The sequence below is a fragment of the Aethalodelphis obliquidens genome, unplaced genomic scaffold, assembly GCF_003676395.1.
Source record: "Aethalodelphis obliquidens isolate GAN/ISIS:26980383/991018 unplaced genomic scaffold, ASM367639v1 scaffold41, whole genome shotgun sequence".
Classification (NCBI taxonomy): domain Eukaryota; kingdom Metazoa; phylum Chordata; class Mammalia; order Artiodactyla; family Delphinidae; genus Aethalodelphis; species Aethalodelphis obliquidens.
The window spans coordinates 4,813,824-4,833,708 of NW_020837985.1; the positions used below are offsets into that span (position 1 = coordinate 4,813,824).

General features: G+C 38.1%; 1 protein-coding gene across 8 annotated transcripts in view; it reads left to right on the forward strand.

Annotated features, from left to right (window-relative positions):
* Positions 1-19,885, forward strand: part of LOC113633830 (uncharacterized) — a 609,230-nt gene that overhangs the window by 377,977 nt on the left and 211,368 nt on the right. For all 8 annotated transcript variants that reach the window (XM_027132441.1, XM_027132443.1, XM_027132442.1 and 5 more), the window contains one exon: positions 2,334-2,421. In XM_027132441.1, coding sequence (XP_026988242.1) covers positions 2,334-2,421 — 88 coding nt within the window. The remainder of the gene's footprint in view (positions 1-2,333; positions 2,422-19,885) is intronic.

Here is a 19,885-nt window from a genome sequence, read left to right on the forward strand (position 1 = left end):
ATATAAACAATTGTCAACTACAAAATACATACATACAGTTTCTCTTTGGGGGTAAGAGATAAAGGAAAAGGGAAGGAGAAGAACATTCCAGGTCGGAGGGGTCTGGTGATAGAAAGGCCCAAAGACTAAAGGCAGCATGGGGCTTCCCTGGTGGCGCAGTGGTTGAGAGTCCGCCTGCCGATGCAGGGGACACGGGTTCGTGCCTTGGTCCGGGAAGATCCCACATGCTGCGGAGCGGCTGGGCCCGTGAGCCATGGCCACTGAGCCTGCGCATCCAGAGCTTGTGCTCCGCAACGGGAGAGGCCACAATAGTGAGAGGCCCGCGTACCACAAAAAAAAAAAAAAAAAAAGGCATCATGGCTGTTGGAACATCAGCTGTAGGCAGCAAACACATGAGAACAAAATTGGTGAGAAAGAGATCCATCTGAAGTGTCCAGGGAAAATCCCATCCAATCAAAAAGTCTAGCTTGACTTGGGGGAAGCATTTCCTAGAAGGAATTACAGAACAACTCCTACCATAGGAGAATGTAAACATATTCTTTCTCCCTCCTTGATTTTATGAGAGGCTATTAGGTACTTAATTATTATACTGTTGAGGTAAGTATATGATTTTATTAATGCAACTTAGAGTATTTTAATATAGCCCAATCTGATGGTTTTCTTTATCCTGTTATAGTATTTCAGAGAGGTATATGTTTTATTGCAAAACACAACACAGAAAAATTAAATTGAATGACCAAATATCTGTGAATTTCTGTTGCCAACCATAACTTTAATATTGAAATTTTCTAATGGAATTATTATTAAAGAATGAGATCCCTGGTTCAAAAAAGAAAGTCTAGCTTGATGTACATTTTTAACTTGTGTTATGTACATTTGTATTTATAATTTACATATTCTACCAAGTTCTTCTATGAAACTGAAACTTTTATATCCATCTTCATTCTTTCAGTACTCTTCAAAATGTCCCAATATTCTTCAGACTTTGAGTTTATTATTGTTACAGTTAAAAAATGACACTAATGATCAGAACAACTTGTAATTGCATTATGTCATTTAATCCTCATTATAACACTGGGAATAAGGCACTGTTGGTTTTCTTATTTCTATTATATAGATGGAAACCCTGAGGCTTAGAGATATTAAATGACACAGGAAGTGGCATAGCAGACTTGCTTGTGATGTTCCTGTGATGTGATGTGATGTGATGTTATGACCATTCAATTTCTTTGAATGTCCCCGAGTATTTCTTTCTAGAGCCACCCACCTCCCCACCCCCACCCGTGTCTACTAAGTTACATTACACTCTTGGCCCAGCGTCAACTTGCAGTACAATACTTACCTTACCTCTCCTCCTTCTAGATTTTTTTAACATAATCTGCAAACCACCCTGGTCTTCTCCATTGACATCAAATCATGAAATTTTTAAGTCAGAATGTGGGGCATCATCCTCCATGTCATGTACTATATTTCAGCCTGATTTTTCTACCTAATTTTGTCACCCTGACACTGTTGCCTATCATGTGGGCTATCTCCTCCAGCTCTGTGTCACTCTTGAACTTGAAACCATGAGTCAGCAAGGCTCTAAAGGAATGAGAAGCAGGATTTTTCCAGGAAACAGTGAGGTAATGCATTTCCCAGTCCTTGAGCTGTAGAAGGATATCATACCAAAGTTAGGTACTTGGGGACACAAGGCCTCCTAAAAAATGTAGCCAAAATGAATACCTCACAATTTTGCCAAGGTTCAGCTTTGCCAAACTCTGAGAAACTTGCCTGCTTTCATTCTGGGGAGATCTGAACTTCATTTCTGAAGAAATAAAGAACGCTTGATTTCATCCTCAGGGCTACATATTTACCCTGTGAATGTGAACATCTCAGTCACACCAACAATTTTGCTACTTTCAGAAATAGGAACTACCTGTTCATGGGCTCCAGCAGGTATGATTTGAGAGTCCCTTTATTCATGTGCAGGACACAGCACTGTCCTGGGAGCTGGTAATACAGCAAGGAAGAGGACAGGCCTTTTACTACCTGACAGAAAACAGGAAAAGTAGAAGTTCTAAGAGGCATTGTCTGGTCTGTGTTGTTTGATGACACTGAGTTTCCTCTGACCATTCCTATTTACTTCTTTCTAAGTTGTCTTGGCAAATAGATTTTCCAAGTTTTCTTTTCATGGAAAAGTCTGCTGTGAGCCAAAGATGTAATTTCATTATCTTGGTTTAAATTCAATTTATACTAAAGTAAATGATGAACTTGCCATATTTGAAGTTTGGAAAGTTTGGAGGTGAGAGGAAATTAACGAATTCCTACAATTCTTGTCTCCCCTGAAATAGGGCAGGTCTACCCGTCTTGAAAGCAATTTCAGTTGTCAAAACATCGGCCTTATTCATGGTTTTTGGATCTTGACACCATCACAGTTTGGTGAGTAGCTCCTACCTGCCTGGCAGGAAGTTATATTTAGTATTGTGTGAAACTTTATTTTCCAGTTCCAGACATACCCAACCCTTGCTGTTGAGTTCCAGTACTCACACTTCAAATAGAGTTTCTGGAATTCTCCTATGTCTGATAGATGCTTTGACAAAGGTTTTCACTGAATCCAGAATAACCCGACACCAGCTAGGCTTCCACTGCTAGAGACAGTCTATTGTTGTTTGGCCAAATTAAACAATTTTATTCTTTGTCATTCGTTGGCTTGTCTGCCAGTCTAACCAGTGTCCAAAATGAGACTTTTGGCATTTAAAATCACATTATCAAATTTAAAAGAAAGAAGAATTGAAGAGTTTTGAAATGAGACTCCATCCATGTTTACTCAGTTGTGTCACTGCAATATGCAGACCAGTGCCTCACAATTATATTTGAAAATCTGATGTAGTCCTGGCATTCAATCCTAATGATAGATTTGTGTTAGAATTCAGAATTTGTTCCCATACTTTCCTTCCTTGTAGATGTGCTTTGTTCCTAAAATATTCTTGAGTAGTCTAAGATGTCACAATGCTAATTAAGTCCCAGCTTCTTCTCCTCTTCCAATCCATCCCCTCTCTTAATAGCTGTGTAACCTTGGAAGAAGTAATCAACATTTCTGACCTTCACATCCCTCATCTGCAATACAAAAATAGTAGATTATCTGCTGCATCTGACTCCAAAGACTGTTGTGAAGAATGAATGAGATTACAGATAACTTTTCCAAAACATGCATTTAATGCAAACCTTGGGTAGATCAGGTACTCAATAAACGTAGGATGGTTGAATGGATAAGTGGGTGAATGGATGAGAGAAATATATAAAGGAAAACATTTTATACACTGTAAAGTAGTGCTCATTTTAAAAAAGCTAAACTATGAGACTTGTCAAAGCCCTTTGTATTCACAGTGATTCTTCATGAAGGGAATTCCAGGTGAAGCATTTCCTGGGACTGCACTTCTTAGAACACATGTTAGCTAACCATGATAAGGCCAGTCAATGACTGTGTAACAAACTGTTGAGTGGGATTTGGCTGTTGCTCCAAAGTTATGACTGGGACTCAGAGCTCTAAGGAATCATTAGGTAACCAAAACATCTGTGTAGAGCCACAAACAATCACAGGCAGAAATCTCCCTTGGGGGGTTATTAAGAGGTATTCATGTAGTTCTGCTTGTTCACCCCAGACCCCCACCTACCTCCCATATCAATCAGTGTGAAAAAGACACTTTGAGCGAGTGGTAAAAGAAGGAGGAAATTTGTCAGAGTCATGAGTTGTTGGGCTAGTAGAATGTACACTGAAGTCTTCTTATACTTTTCTGAAGCCAAGAGAAGGGAGTGGATCCAAGGGAACCACTCATAAATCTTGACTGTCTGCTTAGGCTGCTTACCCTGCACTGGTGTCTACCTATGCAGGTGAGAAGAAATGAGAGAGTGACAGGGCGACAGAGAAAGCATCCTCCACCCCCACCATTTAGTGAGGATGTGAGAAGCCCCACAGGTCAAATAAGAACAAAGAAAGGAGTCCCTTGAGTACAAATAGCCACCGAGGATGGTGGGCTAGAGCTAGAAGGCCACAGCATCAAAGGCTACAAGGTATATAGCCAGTGGGGGACCTGAGAGACTTAAGAGATGGACTAGCATGTCTTACCTTAGGCAACTGTGGAAGACCTGACAGGCCTAAAGAAGAGATCACATAGGCTCTGCCGAACATTTGGATTCTGCTTAGCACAGGCCAGGAAGAACAGTAGATGTTCCCAAAGAGGGAGAGACACCGACAGCTAAGAAACATTTATGTTCTTCTTCTCACATACCTCCAAGTCCCAGTGCAGGCCCTGTGGGTGGAGCTACAGGGAGGAGGAGGTAATGCTTAAATGGCCTTTGATCATTACAAGTGAGAACATAAATCTATTGCAACTTCCCAATATCGTGCCAAGGGTTAAGGGGTGCAAAAATGTAAGGTAAGCTCTTTTGATATTTATATATAAAGGGCAGCTATAGAATGGGCTGCCTGAAAAAGAAGTGAGCTTCCTTTCTATGGTATATGTAAACAAAAGGTACAGAATCAGACTGTGGATATGTTGCCAAAGTTGAATGACTTGGGTATCCCAAATGGTCAGTGATGGATCCTGCTTTTGACTCCCATCTCTCCCCAGATCCCATATTTTTAATCACTCTGCTTGGATAGCAAGGTGGAAAGAGTGCAGTACTTACTCAGCCTCACTGCCTATTTCTCTGAAACATATCCTCTAAGTGTTTGTCCTGTCTCAAATGTAATCCCATCCCAGGGGGCGCTAGGATGCCCGAGCAAGAGTCACATATCTGGATAATTCAAGCATTAGAAAGCATCTTTATCCTTTAGTGAAAGCTGTCCTCCTTGGAATTCTCACTTTGCACGCTTCTTTTGAACTCTATATACTACAGGCTAAACTGACTAATAGCAAATACTGTCAATGGCCTGTCTTAAATGGAGAAACCTAAACATGTCTGTGTAGCAGTTGTAAAATCGGAAAGGAAAATCAGCCACCTGAGAATCATCGCCATTTTATCCTTGGACAAGCACTTTCTACTGGAATGTTAAAACATCAACTTTCAAGCTGTTAGGCTATGTCAGACCTTCGGGGTGCAGTGTTTTAAATCAGAGGTTGGCAAATTTTCCCTGTCAAGAGTCAGATAGTAAGTATTTGGGGTTTTGTGGGCTGTACAGTCCCTATTGCACCTACTCAAAAGCCATATTAGTGCAAAAGCAGCTGTAAGCAATACATAAATTAAATAGTGGAGCTGTGCTCTAATAAAACTTTTATTTACAAAAGCAGGTGGCATATTGGATTTGACCCATGGGCTATAGTTCTCTGACCCCTGCACTAGAGAATCTTGCTGCTGGAATGTTTAAAGGAAATGTCATTGGACTTTTATCACTGTTATAAAAAAATTTATGTTTGTTATGGAAAAACGTTGCAATATAGAAAAACAGAAAAATTGCTAGCATACTCAGATAATCACTATCAAGGCAGTATATTTTCTTTCAGTTATTAGTAAGTTGTTTTATATTCTGCGAACCTGCTATTTAAACAGTTTTATATTCTGCTTTTATCCTTAACATGACAGTGTAAGCTTTTAATATGTTATTTTAAACTTTTTATTGGCATTATTTTCAATAGCTGATTCAATGAAATCATTGAATAAATATGCCAAAGTAGAAACTACATAAGCAACTATTTCTCTTTTGTTAACTATATAGGTTGTTTCCCATTGTTTACTTTTGGAAGAAATACTACAGAGACACATTTATATATATTTCCCCTGTATTTTAAGTATTTCCATAGGTTGACCTTAGGAAATGGAATTACTGGGTAGAGATTTTGAACACTTGAAGGCTCTTATTACATATTGCTAAATGACTTTCTAAGAGGTCTTTTTTTTTTTTTTTTTTGCTGTACGCGGGCCTCTCACTGCTGTGGCCTCTCCTGTAGCGGAGCACAGGCTCCGAACGCGCAGGCCCAGCGGCCATGGCTCACGGACCCAGCCGCTCCGCGGCACGTGGGATCCTCCCGTACCGGGGCACGAACCCGCGTGCCCTGCATCGGCAGGTGGACTCTCAACCGCTGCGCCACCAGGGAAGCCCTAAGAGGTCATTTTTATCTGCTTTCCCAACAGTAACATATAACCAAGCTTATTTTAATGAATACTTAGCATCACTAGGGCTTATCATTGAGTTAAAAAAAAAATTGTGTTGCATCATGTAGAAAAAAAACGTATCTTTGCTTTAATTTATATTTTTGTTAGGCATTTTCCCATGTTTATTGTTCATTTTTTACTTTCCTTCTTGTGACTTGTATATTCACAATAGCATTGTCCTTCTAGCATGGTGATTAATGTCAGGTACACACATAAGGTAAGAGATAGTTTCATAGTAAAAATAAGGCCTAAGAATTGTTGCATGCTTACCATGTGCCAGTTTTACATAATCGTGTTTGTGTGATTTTATTTCAACTTCACAGTAACACTATACGCCTGCTATCTGAGCCTCTTTTTTTTACATCTTTATTGGAGTATAATTGCTTTACAATGGTATGTTAGTTTCTGCTTTACAACAAAGTGAATCAGTTATACATATACATATGTTCCCATATCTCCTCCCTCTTGCATCTCCCTTTTAACATAGGAATATCAGCCTACATTATCCCATACGCACTGAGTGGCGCATTAAACAAAGTTCAGAGAATGGATTTCGTTTGCATTTGCCCCGCGCGCATTTCTGTTTACCCCCCAATAACACTAGCCTGCATTTATTAAGCACTTACATCAGGGAGTTGTGCCAGATATTTTACCTGTATTAATATCTCAGTTAAATGTCGCAATAACTCCATAACGTGGTTATTGTTCTTCCTGTTTTACCAATAAAGGAGCCAAGGCTCTGGGAAATGAAATAGTTTTTCTTAGTCAATATGACCTGTAAGTTGTATAGGTGGGAATCCAGGTGTGCCAGCTGGCAAAGCCCGTCATTAAACACTGCTGCTGGGAGCCCTCTGTCTTCTCCCCCAGCTCCCCAGGTTTTGGTTTTTCGGCACCGTGTTCTTCTTAAGCTGTTTCTTACACTTTTGTTTGGGGATCCTAGTGAATGCCTCTTGGGGCTTGTTGGGCTCCAGCTTCTAAAATGACTCCTTTTTGCTCTGCCATCTAGTTTTGCCACAAATATGCATATCACACACAGACGCACACGTTCACAATATCAGATGACAAACATTTTCTTCCAGACTGCTTTCCAGGATAGGAGAGCCTGGGCTTCAAGCAGCAAGGCTGTTTTATGTGGAACTCAGTTTTTAATGTCTGAGTTCTTTCACTGAAGGAGTTCTAGATTTTTTTTAACTTCTTCATTAAATACCACCTTCCTGTTGGTGTGCAGTATTCTTTCTTCTTATTTACATAAATAAGGTGGACCCGGATTTTAAGTTTACCATCACTAGAGCTTATTGTTAAAAGAAAAAAAATCTGTGTTGAATGATGTAAAAAAATGGTATCGTTGTTTTAATTTACAGATCATATTACACAATTTTAATAAGGTTGGCATTCTATTTTACATGTTACAGGGACTTCATAGTCAAATCTGTTTTTTCTCTGTGCAAATAAGCTTCAAACAAATGGTATTGCAAATCCCTACCTTTCGTATCTCCTTTCATGTTCTTCTTAATTTCCTTTTGGACCAGGTAAGGAACCGCATATTTGAATATCATTTATGACTTAGGTTTTAAATGTGGTTGTGGTTTGTACTTAGAAAAACTGCCTGATACTGGAAAGGTACACTTTTGCAGTTTGTGTTTACCTACAAGTTCAAAGAGGCTGTTTCTTGTTTCAGTCTAGTCTCTTTTCAGAGTCTGGGTCATATTGAACTGGTGCCTGTTCTACATCTGAAACGGGGGGTAGCTGAAGGTAAATGACTTGGGTATCCCCAAAGGTCAGTGATGGATTCCCTCATCTGACTCTCCTCTCCTCCTTGGATCCCGTGTTTTCAGCCACTCAGCCTAGACTACAAGGTGCAAAGAGCTCTACACTTACCCAGCTCCTCTGGCTATTTCTCCACAATATGCCCTTTAAACATTTGTTCAGTCTCTGATTTAATACCATCCAAGGGGGATCAAGGTGCCTAAGCGACACCATCCCGTGTCTGTATAAGTCAAGGGCTAGGAATCATCCCTATCTCTCAGTGAAAGCTGTCCCCTCTATAGTTCTCACTCTTGTGTGTTTCTTTTGAACTCTACATACTGCCAAAATAAGTTGACTATTATAAAATATTGTCAATGGCCTGTCTTAATTAAACAGAGAAACCTAGAGGTGTTTGTGTAGAAGTTGTAAAATTGGAACAGAAAAATAACCACCTTAAAATCACCATTTCATCATTTGACAGGCACTTTCTAATGGAATGGTGAAGTGTTTCTCTAGGTTGAGTGCCATAAATGGTCAAGCTGTTGGTTTACATCATGGCCCAATCCAGACTAGAGTGAGGTCTCCCTAGGCTTCAGCACTGGTAGGTCTGTGTCCCTGAGTCCATCTTCCTGGACCAATGCTGGGCATTCTGAGAAGCCCTGAACTGAGGGATCTCTTCCTTGATCAGGAGTACTATTCCCAGTGTATCTGCAACATAATAACATCTACCTAGAATGGAGAGAGCCTCAGGCAGTGAGATTATCATATACAAAGGCAGTGAGATTACACAGTGTTACCTCATTTTTGTAACAACACTGTACAAGATACCCTGCATTTATCTCAAGTTCCGGGAGCCAGGAACAAGGGCCATAGATCACACTATGATCTTAAGTACAAGAATCGGTGGAACATTTGAGGCAATCACTGCTTCACCCATGTGACTTTGCTTTGCAATTCCAAATCATTTGTGATCCTTCCACATACACACAATTTTTCTGATGGTGGAGAACAGCAGAAATTTCGCTAGACTTGGAACTGAACGCCTCTAGGTTTGAGTCTTGCTTGTGCCTCTTATAAGTCTTATCTACTTGGGAAAATCCTGTAATCTGTTTAAACCTTGGTTTCCTCTTGGAGATAATAATACATGACCGGCAGAATATTTGTGAGGCTTCAACGTTCTAAAGTATGTGAATATTCAAAGCATAGGACTTAGAACATAAAGTATATTCATAATATGTCCTGCCTGCCTGTCTTTTCTTTATCCCCTCCCCTCGCTTCTTCTTTCTCTCTTTTCTTCATTTTCAACCCTTGCATATTTCTTCCATGCAAAGTCTAGTTATTAGTGAAATCCACCATTTTCTACCAAGCACAGCCTTGCTTTGGAAAGCTAATATGAATCCTGTGATGTGGTAAAGTTGTTGTTGTGGGTTAGGGATAGGCAAAATGCAGAATGGAAAGTAAATAGAAATGTCCTTTGAGATTATGAACATGCAGTGACATTTTTGAGGACCAAGCAGTTGTGAGTTTGGGTTGCAGATTTATAATCCAGTTCTCACCAGAGTACTCAGTGACCTCCATCCCTGCCTTCCCCCACTCGTTCATGTGACTCTCGCTTCTTCTAAAGCATTAGTTCTCAAAATGTGATCCCTGGAAGAGCAGTATCAACATCACCTGGGAACTTATTAGAGGTGCTGATTTGGGGGCCCCACTCCAGACCTACTAGGTCAGAAATTCTGAGAGTGGGACGCAGCTATCTATGTTGTAAAGTGCCCTCCAAGTGATTCTGGTGAGCGCTCAAATTTGAGAACTACTGCCCTTCACCAACACAGCTCAGGTTGTCCCTCCTGCACCAGGGTGGGAAAGGCAGCACAGGAACTTGACACTGGATTGTCAAAGCTTTTCAAATAGGTCTCATACCATGTAAGCTACAGGGTAGCTAACTAAATTCACTCCCCCAGGCCATCACTCTGATATGGGTGAAGGATGTTGATTCATCTGACGTGAATCTGCAAAATGTTTCTCCAATAAATGCTTTTGAAGTATCTGAGTTAAATAAACATTTGCAATGAACCCAGACTTTTTCACTTGGCCTCTGTCATCAAGTCCCTATCAAAATCTTCTCTTGGACAGCGCTCACAGGAGATTATGAAGACAAGACAGGCTTATAACTCCTGTTTCCCAGGTCACAGGATTCATGTGCTATGAGAACCACACAGCTGCATATTTTCATAGCTATCACCCTTTTCCCAAAGCATTTACAGCAAACATTTCTTCTTCAAAACAAATGGATATAGGCCATTTTAATGCCCACAACTGTCCTGTAATGTATCAGAAATTTTTATTTATAAATCAGAAAATCAAAATTGACATTGATTACTATAAAAGATGCTGTTGATTTCCTATTCCACATCCCCAAACTCACCACTGAGTTCACCTGAAGCTGACAACTTCTCACTCCAGGTACTTTTCCATTCACAGACAAGGCAGCCTTAAAGTGCCAGGGGCAATTCTCAAACAATGAGAGAAAAGAATTAGTGGATAAATATCCCAGCTGCCCTGTCTCTTAGCAGGACAATTCTGAGCTGCATTTTACAGGATTACTGAGATGGTCTCCAGAAGGACTGAGCGCCAGAGGCACACAGTGGTAATGGCTCATTTTGACACTCCTTATTGCTTTGTCTTCCTTCTCCTGTCTCGCTTTCCGCATTCCCACTGTTATTTGGGATCAAGTTCCAAACAAACTCATTGCTCCAAGTTTTTGTTATCAGATCTGTTTCAGGAACTCATAAGAAGACAGTTGGGTGATTTGATCAAGGTTGTACATATAGTTAAGGCAGACTAGGATCCATTCTTTTTCTTCTATATTTCCAAGAAAGAGCATGATCTTAATGTTGAGTTTAGTACTTAACTCTGTTTTTGCCAGCATCCCCCTAGAGCCTAGCATTGTGTAAATATTGAATACATAAGAGATGATTGAAACTTATTTGGTAAATCAGTAGTTATTGGATTCTTACACTCCCCCAACCCACAAGTTTTTGTATAGTAAGTTACTTTCACAGTACACTTTTCATAAATCCTATTAGTATAGATTTTCCCAACACCTAAATAGCAAAGACAAGAACACAATGCCTGATATGGCATAAGTTCTTAATTTGTTGAATAATGAGTAAATCATGTAGTACATTTTAGAATAGGATATAAGGGCCTAAAATTTTGAATCCCATCAAAGGTCACATCACTGGTTATTAATAACGCAGGCAGGACTAATGGCCCAGCCCCTTCAGGCTGTATCTAGTACTTTGCCTCTTCCATCTCATAATGCCCATTAAGGCCCAATGTTTTTCTAATATTTTTTAATCACTGGAAGAAAAATTATATCATTTAGAGCAATCTGTTATTATGGGTACTATTCAAAGAATGTAATTATCCAGAACAAATTTAGAAAAAGCTAGTTTGAGTTTTTGGACAAATGAGGGATTTTGGCAGCTGAATGTGAAAGGTGTAGTGACTGATACAATGAGCACTTTGGCTGGATTGTGACCAGAGCACAGCTCCAAGGATCTTCTGGAAACTATCGTAATCTCCAAGCTACACCATTCTGAAATGATGGCAGTGTCTTATGACACTCTTTTATCTATCAGTCAATAAGCATGTTTTGGACATCTGTTATGTGCAGAGCCGTAGGCGAGGTGCTACTCAAAAAATATGTATGATGAGTCTTTTCCAACAGGGAGATGATAAATTACCTTATATCCATTTCTTGCCATCTTCTACCACCACCCCAAATACAAGCCATCACCCTAATGTAAGACACTAACTATGTTATGTATGTAATTGAAACAGCTCCTGACCTGATGTTTGTCTTACATTTTTGGTAAATACCCTTTACCAAGATACGGATCTTCCCTTTTGTGTTTTTTAACTTTGTCATGAATGGATATTGAAACATCAAATAATTATTCTCCATCTATTAAGATAATCATAGGATTTTTTCCTTTAATCTATTAATATGATAAACTATTTTAATTATTTTTCTAATGTTAAACCAACCTTGATTTCCCTGAGGGAAAAAAAAAACCAAGTTCATCATGATATATTCCTATTTTTATATATTACTGGATTAGTTTGGCTGATAATTTGTTTAGGTTTTGCGCTATGTTCATGAGAGACACAGCTTGTAAATTTCCTTTATTCTTTTAGTTTTCTCAGGTGTCGTTATCAAGATTATTCTGGCCTCATAAAATGGTTTTAGAAGTATTCTTTCTTTTTATGTTCTGAAGAATTTATTTAAGATTAGAAGTATTTGTCCCTTGAATATTTGGTAAAACTTATCCAGATAACCATTGGACCTGATGTTTTCTTTGCAATGAGATTTTAAACTACTGGTTTGATTTCTTTAATGTTTATAGAAATAATTAAGTTTTCTACTTATTGGGTAAGGTTTTATAAGTTTTGTAGGAATCTGTCTTTTTATCTATGCATTTATAGGGATGTATTATAGGGTTTTTATCTATGCATTTTTTGTTTTGTTTTGTTTTTTGTTTTTTGTTTTTTTTTTTTGCGGTACGCGGGCCTCTCACTGTTGTGATCTCTCCCGTTGCGGAGCACAGGCTTCGGACGCGCAGGCTCAGCGGCCATGGCTCAGGGGCCTAGCCGATCCGCGGCATGTGGGATCTTCCCGGACCAGGGCACGAACCCGCATCCCCTGCATTGGCAGGCGGACTCCCAACCACTGCGCCACCAGGGAAGCCCTATCTATGCATGTTTTAAGGATGTGTCTATTTTATCTAGACTGCAATGTTCATTAATATACAGCTGTTCTTAATATTCCCATCATCTTTTAAATCTCTTCAGTAACTGCATTTGTATCCCCTTGTCGTAGTCCATTAGGGTTCCTATAACAAAATACCACAGGCTGAGTAGCTTTTAAAAAAGTGACATTTATGTCTCACAGTTTTTGAGGCTGGAAGTTTGAGATCAGGGTGCCACCAAGGTCAGGTGAGGGCCCTCTTCTGGATCATAGATTTCTCATTGTATCTTCATGTGGTGGAAGGGACAAGGGAGCTCTCTGCGGCCTCTTTTATAAGGGCACTAATCTCAATTATAAGCGTTCTGCCCTCATGACCTGATCACTTCGGAGGCCCCACTTTTTAATGCCATCAGCTTGGGAATTAGGATTTCAACATATGAATTTGAGGGGACACATACCTTCAGACCTTAGCATCCCCTTTTCACTTTTTGACCAATTTTGCTAGGCATTTATTCATTTTATTATTATTTATTTTAATGAACCACCTTTGACTTTGTTAAGTCTTGCTATTATATACGTATTTCCTAATTTAGTGTGCCAAATATTTCCTAGGGAGTAACCTAGGGATCTACATCTGTGCAAGGAGTGAGGAAAGAAGCAGGACTGGGCAGAGGGAGACACTGAGAAGCAATTCCAGCTTCGTCAGAGACTCCACCAACCCCATGGGGATCTCTGGAGCTAAAATGGCCCTGCAGAGTTGTCCTACATTGGGCCAAAATGGCTGGGTCTATGTACTCTGCTTTAATCAGTCATTGGATGTGGGCTGCCCCAAGGAGTATGACCTTGGATGAGGCACCTCTCTTCAGCTTAGGCAATCATAGAAGATGATACGTGTATTCAGTCAGCTAGCAACATTCCCAGGAAATGTATCTTTCCTTGAAGCATCACTTCATCAACACGTCTTTATTATTTTCTTCCTTTACTTTTTCCATTTTCTTTCTAGCCTCTTGAATTAGATACCTGCCTTATTAATTGTCTACTCTTCCTCTTTTCTAATGTAAGCATTTGGGCTGAAGTTTCCTCTAAATGCTGCTTTAGCTGCATCCAACAAGTTTTGGTGTGTAGTATCTTTATTGATTCTATTTATGAGTTAATTAAGTGGGTTTCTAAATTTCCACACACAAGTGATTTGTAGTTATATTTTTATTATTTCCTATTTAATAGAATTTTCAGTAGGTCTTCTAGCTTGTAGCTAAATTGACAATTTTGAAATGGAAACCTATTCACATCAATTCAAGGATTAAAATCCCTTAAAGGGCTCCCCACTGCTTACAAAATAAAGTCTAAAGTATTTAATGTAACTTAAAGGCTCTTCCTGATATGGCTTATGCTTACTTCTCTCCCACTGCTCCTGCACTTTCTTGTTGTTATTTAGCCCCAGTTTTCTTTAATTTTCTCCACGTGGGTATGGTCTTGGGTATGGTCATGCCCTCTTTTACCTAACTTAACCGTTAAGTATAATCTTTATATTTCCACCTTTTGAAATTACTCTTAGCAGCCCTGCATAGATTAGGTACTTTCCCTATGTGTTTCCATCGTTCTCCCCACCCCTCAGCCCTAACCTCCCTGTATTTAAATTGTTTATCCAATGGGCTATATATTTTATTAGACTGTAAACTTCAGGATCAAAAACCATGCATATCTAATTCTCTACTGTACTTCCAATTCATTACCTGTTATATGTAGGTATTCAATAATTATTTATCAAATAATAGTGATGATAACCATCAATTATTAGATAATTACTATTTTTCTAGAAATTATGTAGAGATTAGTGTGGTCAGCAGGATATTGGCCTCCCATAATATCCATGTTTAGAACCTATGACTATATTGTGTCACATGACAAGGGAGCATTAAGGTTGAAGATGGAATTAAAGCTGTTAATCAGTTGACTTGAATAGGAAGATAATCTTGGATTATCTGGGTGGATCCAGTATAATCATAGGGTTCTTATAAGTGAAAGAGGGAGACAGAAGAGGCGGTGTCCGAGGGCTACAGCTTGGGAAAGACTCAACCAGCCATTGCTGGCTTTGAAGATGGAAAGGGGCCATAAACCAAGGAATATAGGCAGCCTTTAGAAACTGGAAAAGGCAAAGAACTCAATTGTCTCCTAAGACTTCAAAAAATATATATGCATCACTATCAACATCTTAGTTTTAGCCCAGTAAGACCATTTCAGATTTTCAACCTTCAGAACTGTAAAATAAGAACATACGTAGTAGCAGAATGCTTAGCAGAATTGTGCCTTAAAGTTATGTGGAAAACAAAACTTGTAAATAATTAACTTGGAAATTTAGCTGATCAGGCTTCCAAGCAAGATGTTGAAAGTTCAGCTTGGTTTCATCTTGCTGCTCATAATAAAATGTGAAAAAAAAAGAGAGATAGATTGCAGGAAGACTGTTAAGCAAGTAGTTTCCAGGACTTGATGATTTAGGACATTCTCAGCCTATCTACTTACGTAAGAGACCTTATGGAATGATATAGTAGGTGGAAGAGTAATACAGAAAAAATTAAATTATTGTGTAAAACTGACATAAGAATATTTAACTTCAAGAGAGTCCAAGTAGATGGGTTGAAGGGGCCCAGAAAGATGAGAAATGTGGAAATTAAGATAGACAAAATAGATTAAGCAAAACAGTGGGAAGCTGTGGACTGAGGAGAAATAGTAGCCAGCGTCAAGTTCCCAAGAGCTGGAATGACCCAGAGACAGATAAATTGAGGTGTCTAAGAGCCAACATTAAGTTGCTTGTTGTGGTGACCTGTGAGATGTTTCCTGCTCCTATTTCTATTGCTTCAAAACTTCAGTTAAATCTGTTGAAAGGGAGGAGCATTTAAATTCTACAGGACCAAAAAGAGACGTCACTAGAAAGAGGTAAGACACAGAGCAGAAGAAAAAAGAAATTATAGAAAATGGGATAGTCACCCCCTGATGGTCCAAGAAATAGTTGGGGAAGGATTAGGATGGAGAGAACTTTGGGTTTCCATCTCTGTGAGATATCAAGTCTTGATTTTATTTAAGGCAGTAAAGGACACAGAGACCTCAGTAACCTGAAATATTGGCACCTGACATCTGGATCCACTAAGAAAATCAGGATCCACTAAGAAAATCACATCAGAAATGAACATTTTCTCTTATTTGCTTCACCATCAAGAAAAATAAAATAACAGTGGTGCCATTTGGGATGCTCCACTCCCATTTCTCATTACTTTTCCATGTAGGAGCTTAATCTCAGGACCCTCTCCAAGTGGGAAGAAGGAAACTAATGCAATCCAGAGATAGTGCAACATGACATAAACAAGTAAATTGTTCAGTGGCTCTGATCTTGACATTTGCTGCAATGACTTCATTCTACTCCAAGGTTACTGAAGGCTTCGGCTGAGATGTCTCATTCAAAACCATGTGGTTAGAGAACTAGTTGTCCATACTAAGTGTTCTAATTCCTGGTACAGCCAGAAAAGTGCTTTCCAATCCCAATACAGAGCTAATTGTGCCAAAATTGAACATCATCATCAATTATGTGACTTTTACATTGGTCATCCATTATTTTCCTTAGCACTGAAAAGTTTATTTTGCTTCATGGGGTGCATTTTAGAGAGGAATGAAATTTAAATTCCTCCAAAATTTTGTTTCAGTCAGTATGTCTCTTTCTCTCTCCCTCCTTATCTCTCTCTAAAATATAAAGCAGTAGCATTAAGGAGATGTTTGCAGCAAGAAGACATTGTCTCACCATCTTAATGCTACTATCCTTGTTTATTTGTATCCCAATGTTTGAATTTAATCCCATTTTACATATTTTCAACATATTATGTGATTTGCTATTTTCTCTTAATGTTGTGTTGCAAACATCTCCTCATGCTTCCATAGCCTGCATGATTATTATTCTTAAACTACATAGTTTACCATAATTTGTAAGCTACTTAGGATCTTCAGTTTGTGCTATTATATATAATGCTACAACAGACTATTTAATGCTCTTATTGTTTCTTTGCTGTAGAATAATCTCCTTAGCATGAATTGATTGGGATACAATAGTTGGTTCATTACTTTAATGTATCTTTTAAACTCATATCAACTACTGCTCTTGATTTCAAGACTCAGATATTAATGCAAACAAACAAAAAAACACACTCTCCTCTTGCCTCCTGGCATACGCACCTTGAAATGATATTGGGTTTGCCAGTCTTATTGCTTAATGCCAATAACAATGGTAACTTTTTAATATGTTATACTCAATTCAGAGGATATGATCCCTTCAACATATGGAACAATACTTTATCCAGCATCTTTCTTTTCTGACCTTTACTTTTAAGATGCAGTTTGGAATGGTTGGTATTTATCTTTGCTGATTTGATTGGTTGTTGTGGTTAGTAGTGATGTTCCTATAGAATTCATATCATTTCCAAAATTACTATGCATTTGCATCTACTATTGCAAAACTCACATACCAAAATGCTACAGAAAAACAGCTGTCACTAATGGAGACCTTTTTAAGCTCTACCCCAGGAAATAGGATGTTTGGTGACTGCAAAGATACGTTAAAGCTGAAGTCATCTTTTCAGCTCTGTCAGTTGTCTGAGATATACTTGTTGTCCAGAGTTACATCAACGTGGATAAGTAATCAGTTACCATCCGTTGATGGCTCTGACTAAGCTTAGAGAGATCAAGCAGTAAGACTAGATATGGAGGAATAGTTCCTGAGAGACTGGAATGAGGCCTTCTGTGCAAACATAATGAAGTACAAGATCATTGGAAAGGGCCAGTTGTTTATCCTTTTTCTATAGAATTTAAAAAGTTGACATCAAATTCATAATGATTGAACACATCCTCTGTAGCCCTCTCAGCAACAGATTTCCCAGACAGTCTCATCCTTGTATCTGTTCCCAGGAAACATAGCACTACTTAAATTACTCTTGATTTAACTTGTCCCTTTTATTCACTGTAAGCTATCTGAGGGTACAGAGTTTGTATTTTTTTTTAATTTGGGCCATATATGTGCCTTAGCACATAGCAAACCCTAGAAATAACTCTTGAATGTATGAATGAGAAGTTGGCCTATATCAGTGGCAGTATCTACCTTTATGGATTACATCATGCACTCTGTATTTTCAAAATGAGTTTGATAACCACCCAGGCTACAACTTTTTAATCTTTCCAAGTTAAAAACCAAAAATAGAGCAAATGCTTCCAGCAAATTCCTACTGGACCCAAAGACCTGTTGATAACAACTGTAAACTGAAAACAAAATAGAACAAAACAAAACAACAATGACGTGAAGACACTGGCGAGTAAATGAACATAGGCTAATTCTGTAGGGTAAATAAAACTTGGAGGAAGGAATGGTGTGGGGTGAGTTTCTACTTTTTATGGCTTTTAGCTTGATGGAAGACTGAATCAGTGCCATATAGGGTAGTTAACACTCCAGTGGGAAATATGTAGTACTTCTGATGATGGCAGAATTCAGGGAAACCAAGGCCATTTAAAAGTGACTGGTTGAAAGATTTCTGGAAACAAGAGAGCCAGAGAAAAGGAGTCCACGATTTTAGCTGAGGGCTGAACAATTCCAGTGTTAGGCAGACTAAAACAACATAGCTAAAGAACTGAACTGAACAGAACTGCTACTCAAGAGACAACCTTTACAATTTGAGTTCAACTAAGTTAATTTCTACTTAAAACATCAAAACTTTTGGAGGAATATAACAGAGTTCAAGATACAATCCAATATTATTACTTGATGTATTTTTTAGAAACAGGAAAATATTCTCATTTTCAAGAAAAAAGACAATTATGGAGACCAAACCCCAGATAACCCCACTGCCAGAATTCTAAGTAAATGGACTTTAAAGCAGATATTATAACTATGTTCAGTGAAGTAAAGGAAAATATGGTCATATGAATGAAAATATTGGAAATCTCAGTAAAGAAATAGAAACCAGAAAAAAGAAACAAAAATATGCTAGAAATTTTAAAAATAATTGAAATAAAATTTTTTAGTGGAGGACCTTAACAGCAAAATGAAGATAAAAGAAAAAAGTCTTTCTCTTTTTTGAAGATAGGTTAATAGAAATTATCCAGTCTGAAGGAAACCTGTGGGTCCATATCAGAGGGTCTAACCTGTATGTAATTGGAGTCAGACAAAAGGAAATGAAGAATGACACGGAAATTTTATTTTTTAAAAATTGCTAAAAATTCCTCAATTTCATGAGACTTACATTTCCTGATTTATGAAGCTCAGTAAACCCCAAACAGAATAAATACAAAGAAAACACATAGGCACATTATAAGTAAACCACTGAACACCAAATATAAAGATAAATATATAAAGCAGCCAGAGAAAAAATGACACATTGCTTATAGAGGGACAACAATTTAAATGACAGCTGACTTCTCATCAGAAACTATGGAGGTCAAAAGACAAAAAAAACCCAAAAAACATGATCTTTAAAGTGTTGGAAAAAAAACCTGTCAACACAAAATTCTATATCCAGTAAATATATCCTTCAAGAAAAAGTTATATAAAGACATTTTCAGAAAAAGAAAAGCTAAGAAAATTTGTTATCACCACTCAAACTATAACAAAGGCTAGAATAATTCCTTTATACTAAAGGAAATAAGAGAGGGAGATTCAGATCTCCAGGAACAAATCAAAAGTAACAGAAGTTGTAAATATCTGTGTAAATATAAAAAGTAATGTCTCTATTTCTTTAAAGTGCATATGATTGGTTTACAACAAAACTTATAACATTGTCTTGTGGGATTTATAATATATAGAGACATTATAAATATATGACAACTGTGGTGGAAAGAAATGGATTTGCATGGTTGTTCATGTTCTACATTTTGTATGAAATGTAACAATATGGATTCTAAATATATTATAAAAACTAAGAATATATATATTTGTAATTCCTAGACCAGCCACTAAAAATTTATACAAAGAGGTGTGAAATGACTCTAGCAAGTAATATGCAAGTAATATGCAAAAGAGGAGTACAGTATCATTAGAAAGCAAGATCTGCTAGGGAAGAGATTTTTGTCTATTGCTTTATTCCTGCAACAGTGCCTGGCACTGTTGATGTGCTCCCTCTCTCCCTCCCTCTCTCTCTCTCTCCCTCTCTCTCTCTCTCTCTCTCTCTCTCTATATATATATATATATATATATATATATATATGTTAGATTAATTTGTGCTTTTA